The 9,576-nt window shown below is 34.1% G+C and overlaps 1 protein-coding gene across 1 annotated transcript in view; it reads right to left on the bottom strand.

The window, feature by feature from the left end:
* Positions 1 to 9,576, bottom strand: part of LOC106472826 (fibrillin-1-like) — a gene marked incomplete at its 3' end in the record, with an annotated part of 59,053 nt that overhangs the window by 22,365 nt on the left and 27,112 nt on the right. Inside the window, exons 3-5 of the mRNA XM_022401364.1 lie at positions 6,448 to 6,658; positions 4,777 to 4,878; positions 3,197 to 3,313 (exon numbers count right to left, since the gene is read on the bottom strand). Coding sequence (XP_022257072.1) covers positions 3,197 to 3,313; positions 4,777 to 4,878; positions 6,448 to 6,658 — 430 coding nt within the window. The remainder of the gene's footprint in view (positions 1 to 3,196; positions 3,314 to 4,776; positions 4,879 to 6,447; positions 6,659 to 9,576) is intronic.

Genomic DNA, 9,576 nt, shown 5'->3' with positions numbered 1-9,576 from the left:
GCTATATCTTCATTTAATGATAAAAACCATAGTTTTTGGCTTTTATTTGCGTATAGACACTTGATACATTAAGAACGACTGAAATAATAATAATTTGAGTAATAATTAATATGTATTTGTTACTTTATAGATTTAACAGATATTTGTTGTTACTTTATTAACGTTTTTACACTTATACTTATGCTGCTATGATTTTGTCTGGTTTATGAGCTCGTTGTTGTCCTAATTTAGGATCTTCTTTTTAATAAATTCTTGAAAATGTTAAAAAACAGAGAGAGAGAGAAAGGAGGCCCGGCGAGGATGTTTGCCCCGGGGCCCGTGCTGGCTCTCGACGTTCCTGTTTCTGTCTATCTATTTATCTATCTATCTATCTGTTTGTCAGCGTGTTCGGAAATATTTCTATAAAAACAACAATTATTATGTTACACTGTAATACTAATTGAAAAAAAAAACATGTTTGAGTATTCACAGTAATTTTAACATAGGCTACGTCACGTGCCACAAATATCCGGCGTATATTAAATCGTGTTAGTTGTATTTTATTGTAATTTCCGAAACAGGGCATGTAACGCCAAACAGTTAATATACGTAGGCACATCTATTAAAAATCACCAGTAGCGTGTAGAGTACATTAAACAAGCTGGAGCTCATGATAAAAAAAAGAAAAATCCCGTAATCTCCCCCCATATGCCCATAGTCTCCCCTCACACTCCTCAAAAAGAAAAATCCCGAAATCTCCCCCATAAAAAAAATTGTGGGTTGCCTCTCATTCACTTAGATAATCAAACATACTATCTTTTATTGGTCTTAATAAACACCGACTTTGAAATTAAGCAGTGAATTATTTCGTATTAGCACTTAATAACGTATCACAATTATTTTGCCCCACTCACCCCCCTCCCAGTGGCACAACGGTAAGTCTGCAGACTTATAACGTTAAAACCGGGTTTTGATCCCGTAGTTGGCACAGCATAGATAGTTCATTGTGTAGCATTGTGCTAACTAAAAACAAGTAAACAAACAAGCACAATCGTTTTTTACTGTAAACAACCTACAAGTTCCTATGTACCCTTCCGGCGTTTTACAGCCGAGATATATGTGTGTATAGGGGAATCAAACCTCTGATTTTAGCATAATAAATCCGAAGACTTACCATCGGGTGCTTTAAAGGGAAGAAATCGTCTATTAACGTGAAAGGGGTCAAGTTTACCGCTAGGGGTCTAACAAAATGGACCTACCCACTTCATAAGGTAGACGTCAAGTTTACCGCTAGGGGTCCAACAAGATGGACCTACCCACTTCATAAGGTAGCCGTCAAGTTTACCGCTAGGGGTCTAAAAAGATGGACCTACCCACTTCATAAGGTAGCCATTAAGTTTACCGCTAGGGGTCCAACAAGATGGACCTACCCATTTCATAAGGTAGACGTCAAGTTTACCGCTAGGGGTCTAACAAGATGGACCTACCCACTTCATAAGGTCGACGTGATTTGATTATAAGAGAAAGTATTCATCCATTTTGTAATCCTAGAATGCCAGCATTAAATTTTTAGTCATTAACACCAGGTGGTATGGGGGTCATAGTGAATCCACGCAGGTGTTCTAGGGTTAACAGTACTACCTTTCTGACCTAGTCCTCAATCATTTGAATATAGTTATCACCTTATTTCTAACGAATCTATAAAATATCGATGAATAATAACAGACACTAGAAATGAAAACCTAGTCAGTAAAAAAAATCAAAATTAAGTAACATAAAATCGGTAGTGTGGTTTTAGTTAACGGATGTTTTAAAACTTTACGATAATATTAACTTGCATCGACTCATTTCTCTTACAGTCACATGATCAGAAAGAAATACACCGTAACAGTTAAACGATGAAACTGGGATCGACTTGAACCTCGGAGAACCTCCTATTGTAAAGTAACAAATAAGAAAAGAATACAAGAGTTAAAGGCAGTTTACGTCATCGGCTGGTTATTAATGCTCATATTATAATTTCAGTGTTAACAACCTCTAGAAAACAGTAGTCCTAGTGATTATAATATATAATAAGTTTTACAGCCTCGAGAAGAATGTACTCTTAGCGTGTTAAAAGTGGCTAGACTTTTATTAAATATTTGTTTAAATGGTCATCTTGACAAAATGAAAATATACTCAAAACTTATTCGTACACAGTCAAGGACTGAACGTCAAATTTTTCGAAGTGACATACAATGTTTGTGTGTGTGTTTTTTATACCAAAGCCACATCGGGCTATCTGCTGTGTCCACCGAGGGGAATTGAACTCCTGATTTTAGCGTCTTAAATCCGTAGGCTTACCGCTGTCAAACAGAGAGAACAGGTTAATTAACGTTTCTCGTATCTGTCACAGTTTCTCCGTGACTAAGAAAAAAGGGCAGTAGAAACGATGTCACATCCCACACCACACTAAGAATAGTTGACAAACTAGAATAAAGTGGCAAAAATACACGTCACCTAAGTCGGGTAAGCTTTCCACACCTTAGTGTAGGGGGCTTAACGGAAAATGGGACGGAGCAGGTTAGGCCTCCAGTTGTGGAGGTCAACTCTGTTATGTAAACCACACCCATATGTAGGCTGAAGAGCCGTTTTTACTTTTGCTCCTTCCTGGAATTATTTTTTTCCCCTCGGAAAATTGAGTCAATTTTCATATATAATTAGATGTTAAAATAGTTTAACTGGCGTATGAATTCTAAAACGTCTATCCATGTCATGTGCATGTTATCTAAACGAGTTCAGTTTTTAACTTAACGAATTCAGTGACCTTGAGGGCTGTTCAATGCCAGTCTCGTCCCTAGCAGACCTGCAAAAAAAAACGTGATGGGAATAGCTAAATCAATTTTTAGAGGATTACTGATAAGACTTTGATTGGAGTAGCGGTGTTTTCTCACATTCATTTCTTATCACAATCTAACAACACCTGAGAAAATTTTTAGTAGTACGACAAAAGCTCATCCAAGAATGACAAGTTTGGATTCTAAATGCAATTTATAGAGTGTATGTTTGTCGTACGTCTTATTTGCGTTCCGTGTAATTTTTCTCACCTTTCTTACGGATGATTACCTATGAAAAATTCTAAATATCACTAACATCTGTAAGTTAATGTTATAAAAAAGATGGGATAAATAACAGGAAACTAGCTAATAAGGAGATCATAATAAATCTGGAAGTTTACCATGACAATCGAATCCGTCTCCTTCGTAGCCAGGGAAACACGAACAATAGAAACTGCCTATTGTGTTAGTACAATGTGCAAAGACGTCACACGGTCTGTACTTGCATTCGTTTTCATCTTGAAACGATAAAAATTACAAAAATATTATTGATATTAATATTTTCATATAATTCACTACAAATTATCTATATCACATTAACAAATATATATATATCTTTGGCTAAAAAGAACAATATTTATTGATAATTTATAACCCCGAACGCTTTTAAAAGGTCCACATTTCAAAAGCGCTCAGGTTATAGGGTTTTATATTAAGACTTCTTGAACCAACGTGTTTTTCTGACATCATGAATTTATTGATAATTAATATTATCTACTGATCACAGCAAGCTACCAACATAGATCGAAACTAAATAAATATATATATACGCACATAGCTAATTAATATAAAGTTCAAATTATATTACTTATAATGATTTAAGTGCATTGTTTCATCAGTTTCGCGGTTAATCTGTCAGAATGATAACCAAACAAACAAATAATATATAATGTTTTACAAATGGATAAGCACATACACGCATAAGTACGCAGACCGCCGAAAACTTAAAAAAATGAAAAAAGTAAAATGTAACAAAAGCACAATAGTTGAATAAAACAACTAATAAATATCTAAAGAGAACAATCTGAATGATTTAATTTTGACTTTCACCGCCAGATGACTTTCCATAGTATCTTAGTAAATGTTCAACCAGTATCAAATATATTTTGATGACAAAATATAAAGCACTCTCAACCCTATATGTTTTATTGTAGAAAATCACGAACGTTATAAAAACTTCAAGCGATAATATAAACATTAGCTATTATCAGCTAAGCCTTAAAAGCCTGCTTTTTTTCCCACTGTATCAATCATTAAGGTACACAAGTTTTAATAACAACAATAACAAGTAATGTGAGCTCTAGCTATAATCAGCCTAAAAAAGCCTACCTGGCATTTTATGACCTTTACCAAATTTATTATTACAGTAACACAATTTTTAACGATAACGTTAAAAAACAGGCCTAACGTAAGCTCTAGCTACAAACACTTAAGCCTAAAACGCCTAGGTATTTCACGGCCTTTACAATCGTAGCTATCATTACAGTATCACAAAGTTTAACGATAACGTTAACAGATGTGCCTAACGTAAGCTTTAGCTATAATCGGAAAACCTATCCGGTATTTCGCGGCCTTTACAATCCTATCCATCATTACAATAACACAAGTTTTAATGATAACGTTAATAAATGGGCCTAACGTAAGCTCTAGCTACAATCAGTAAAAGCCTAAAACGCCTATCTGGCATTTCGCGGTTTACAATCCTATCCATCATTACAATAACACAAGGTTTAATGATAACGTTAATAAATGGGCCTAACGTAAGCTCTAGCTACAATCAGTAAAAGCCTAAAACGCCTATCTGGCATTTCGCGGTTTACAATCCTATCCATCATTACAGTAACACAAGTTTTAACGATAACGTTAACAAGAAGGCCTAACGTAAGCTCTAGCTACAATCAGTTAATCCTAAAACGCCTACCTGGCATTTCGCAGCCTTTACCACCATATCCATCATTGCAGTAACATAAATTTTCTAAACAGGCTCCATTGATGCAGCGTGGCATCTTCGGGTGACAAAAATCTGTATTGTTAAATAAATGAATCGAATTAATGTACTTTTCACATTAAAACAATAACTCATTGTATTTAGTAGATTAACATCATTATCCTTCAACTAGAAATGTCAGGTATTTATTACAGGAAAACGGTAACTCAACAGTGACGAACTTATTATATTTATTACATTAAAACGCTAATGCTATATTTATAAACTTGTGGTATTTATTACACAAAAAATACAATTCTACAAGAAGTTATTGTACTTATTATCCCTTAAATATAACCATATAAGTAATGTATGATGTTTATTAAACCAAAATGAGTAATTTCTGGTGTTTATTGCACCAAAATGACATATCTACATAAGTAATTAGTGGTATTTATTGTACAAAAACGACAATCCTGTAAGAGTATTTTGCGGTATTTGTTACACAAAAACGATAAGCCTCTATGACTAATATATCGTTTTTACTATACAAAAGCGACAACCCTATATGAGTAATTTATGGTATTTACTCCACAAAAATTGATAACCCTGTATGAGTAATTCATCGTACTTACAACACAAAAACGATAACCCTTTTTTTGAGTAATTTATCGTATTTGCTACACAAAAGCTATAACCTATATGAGCAGTCTGTAATATTTATTGCATTAAGAAAAAAAATATGTCTCCTGAATGAACACAAGCTAGTCACACTAACACAAGAACAAGTCAGTTTTATACATAAATAACTACACATTTAATCAATGTAAAAGAAAAACATATATTTCATTAATTGTAATACTCCTTTATTTAGACCAAATTGATAGTAACAGAACCAATTATCTAAAGCATAGAAATATATAACACAGGTAGGCCTAAACTTTAGCTTATCTGTTATTAGCTAAGCCTTAAAAGTCGCCCCCCCCCCCACACTGTATCCATCATTATAGTAATACAAGTTTTAATGACAATAACAAGTTAAGCCTAAAAAGCGTTCAACAGTCTAGCCACTTGGTTAACTCTGATTACACTGTGAAACGTGAGCTTATTAAAACCGACAGTTTCTGTGACAATTGAATATATATATATAACATACAAAAATAATGGAAAAACAACAACAAAAACCATTACACCAATTTTCCAAAGCTCAGTTATTATTTTATTCACTAGATGGCGCAACCAATGAGCGTAAAATAACTGTTTTTTTTTTTTTGATTTGTAAGTTTACTTAATTTTTTATGAATGCACGGTATTAAAAAAAAATATTTAATTGTATCATAAATACAAAAATAATTTATAAGAACTCTACATAATATACACAAAAATATGTTAAGGAAAAGGTGTCCTATTAGTAAATGGGGTAAAATTAACTGAATCCAAAAATTATTAACTAAAGAAATCCACACTTAACCTACTTTGGTTTAAAATATAAATAGAGTAATAAAATTTAGCTCGCTTTACTATAAAAATATTCTTTATATATTTTATATCTGTTCAGGCTAAAAACGTCGCATGGTAATCACCCACCAATTTAACGCAAACTGGTTCAATACCTTCCAAAAAAAAAAAGGCGTGAAATTCACTCAAAGTTCAAATGATACTTACTTCTATTTGTACATTTAAGTTTGTATTCTGTCTCGTCGGAGCCATAAAAACAATTAGGAACACCATCACAGAGCTTTGACAGTTCGAACAGTTGGAGTATATCAGTGGATTCGTTGAGTTGACAGCCAAAGAAGCCGTCTTCCAGATGTAAAATAAAAACTTCATTAGAAGTATAAGAATTTGGGTAGAGAGGACTATATTGGGCGTTGACCTGTGATGGACAAAATAAAGGTAATATACATGAATTCGTAAATCTGATTAATAAGCCGTTTGTCATATAAATACGCACATACATATATATATATATATACATAAACAAATACACACGATTTAATACATGTATACACATGAATTATAGATACATACATTGATTTTCGCTAAAAAGCCCTAACTGTATCAAATTCATCACGATCACTGCTTGGTTATGTGATATCAAGTCGTATCACACACAATTTAACCCTCATCTTTATCTGACTTCACCAGAACTTCAGTCGAGATTGAAACTTAAACTTTTTAAAACAAGTTTTAGTACAAACGAGTGAACGCCACGGGTCAGATGTGCGGACTTTTAACAAAGTGGCCTCAAAACCCAAATTTTTGATGTAAAAACTCGACAGCTAAAAGAAATCTTGGTAGACCCCCTTCTAGAGCCAAGTATTGCGTAATTTATACATTTGAAACGACGTCGCGAAAGTGAAACAAAACCGCTCGCGAAAATCACAGGATGTTAAAGTTTATTATAGAATAACACCCAACCGAGTCACAAAGTGTTGAACTTCATATATAATAACAACAAGACAGTAGATTAACTAATAAGATGTTAGCTTTGGTTCGGTGATTAAAATCATATGATGTATCTTATTTTATTTAACGATAATACGAGATCGAATAATGTGTTAATTTTATATTCCACGATAACACTGAATTAGATAATGATGGATAAATATAGTGAGAATTTCAAGATTGATATTGCGTTAACTGTACTGTTCTTAAAGTCCTTTTTGGACCAGTACAGCGAGATCGTAACCTCAGCTTCGAATATTAATATTGTACGAAACAACAGCCAGTGGCTCTTGACCTATCCAACTGTAGAATCACAGGATCACTAATTAAAGTCTTCTTAATGACAATCGTTGAACAGTTGCTACTTCATTAGAAAGGAGTTGGATAAAAGAAAGATATGGGCTAGAAGATAGCTGACAGAATATTAGACACACAATACACGAAACTGCCTTTGATCCACGACACTGCCTTGGATCCACGACACTGCCTTGGGTCCACGACACTGCCTTGGGTCCACGACACTGCCTTGGATCCACGACACTGCCTTGAATCCACGACACTGCCTTGGATCCATGACACTGCCTTGAATCCACGACACTGCCTTGGATCCACGAAACTGCCTTGGATCCACGACAATGCCTTGCCGTGAAGTAGGCTCTCCCTTTTTTAAGATGTCTCTCGAAATGCGTGCAATAACAAAAGTAGCCAATGATTTAAAGTCATATCGTGAAAATTCGTGACTTCACACTTTAGCGTGAATTAAAAGTGTCGGTCAAGCGACAACTGTTGCTTTCAAGTAAAACGATATATAATCATGTTATTATTTGTTCGTATTTTCCTTTTAGCCCCCTAGTGGCACAGTGGTATGTCTGCAGACCTACAATGCTAGAAACCGGGTTTCGATAATTTATTGTGTAGCTTTGTGCTTAACTACAAAAAAATTCCTTAATATATTTTCCAACATACAAATACATATGCTAGTAGTAATGGCTCTTTCTTATTATTTATAGAAAGATTATAATAAATCCAAGTAATTTTTTATTTCCACAAGATGTCGTATCTCGCTACCAGTGAGACAATCGAATAAGCACTGATAAGATTTTTAGTTTATATAAAATATCCAATAATTTTATTTAAGGATTTGATATTATAACCTATTTCGGTTGAAGTGACGAAAGCGAATGCGATACTAACAAGAACTTTAAAACAAAATACCCGCATACACACCTCTGCAACAGATATGATTGGCTATTCCAATAACATGTTAAACGAGAGATGTGAGTTTGTAATTCAGTAACCTCTTTCCAATAGCTGTGATTACTAGCCAATGATATAATCCGTTTACACTGAACAACAGAGGTGATTGGTCAATTGTTAAATTTTTAAACAGTATGATATGAATTTCAAAAGTTACTCAGTCAGATGTAACTAAAGTAGGCACGCGTGGTCAAGCGTTTAAAGAAGTAGCTCTACCGGTCAGAGTAGGCATGACATGGGTGGTTACAGTCTAAGAGTAGCTTAGCATTGTTTCTTCATATAAATGATACCAATTTTTGTCCTTAGAGCTTCTAAGTTAAAGAATTTTTTTTTCATGGTTCTTTTCCTATTTTTTTTCTTAAAAAAAAAACTATTCGTGACGTGATCTGTAACTTCTTTTTTGTCCTGCTTTGGATGTGGCAGATTATTGTCAACCCTGTGTCTTCTGTTCGGTTGAAAGAATCTACAGATGGCTTTTTCTTATGTTTAGGGAAGAGAATGTTGTTGCCTCACACGCGCGTGAAATTCATTACATGGCACATAGCTCCTAACATATTAAAAACCATCTCTGTCTTAACACAGGTCTCAAAGAAAACCTCACGGCATGCACTCGTAGTTCATCTAATAAACTCTAAACCCAAACTGTTTAGTTTTCTTAGCAGACTATTAGAGCTGCATAAAAGTGACCCACTTTTTCACCAGTAATTTTCCCCTTGTAACATTTTGATATCCTCACTGTACTGTATACATCACATTTTGATATCCTGACTGTACTGTATACATCACATTTTGATATCCTCACTGTATTGTACACATCACATTTTGATATCCTCACTGTACTGTATACATCACATTTTGATATCCTCACTGTATTGTATACATCACATTTTGATATCCTGACTGTACTGTATACATCACATTTTGATATTCTCACTGTACTGTATACATCACATTTTGATATCCTCACTGTACTGTGTACATCACATTTTGATATTCTCACTGTACTGTATACATCACATTTTGATATCCTCACTGTACTGTATACATCACATTTTGATATCCTCACTGTACTGTATACAGCACATTTTG

This window comes from Limulus polyphemus, unplaced genomic scaffold (genome assembly GCF_000517525.1).
Source record: "Limulus polyphemus unplaced genomic scaffold, Limulus_polyphemus-2.1.2 Scaffold5641, whole genome shotgun sequence".
Classification (NCBI taxonomy): domain Eukaryota; kingdom Metazoa; phylum Arthropoda; class Merostomata; order Xiphosura; family Limulidae; genus Limulus; species Limulus polyphemus.
This window is presented reverse-complemented; position numbering and strand designations above follow the sequence as displayed.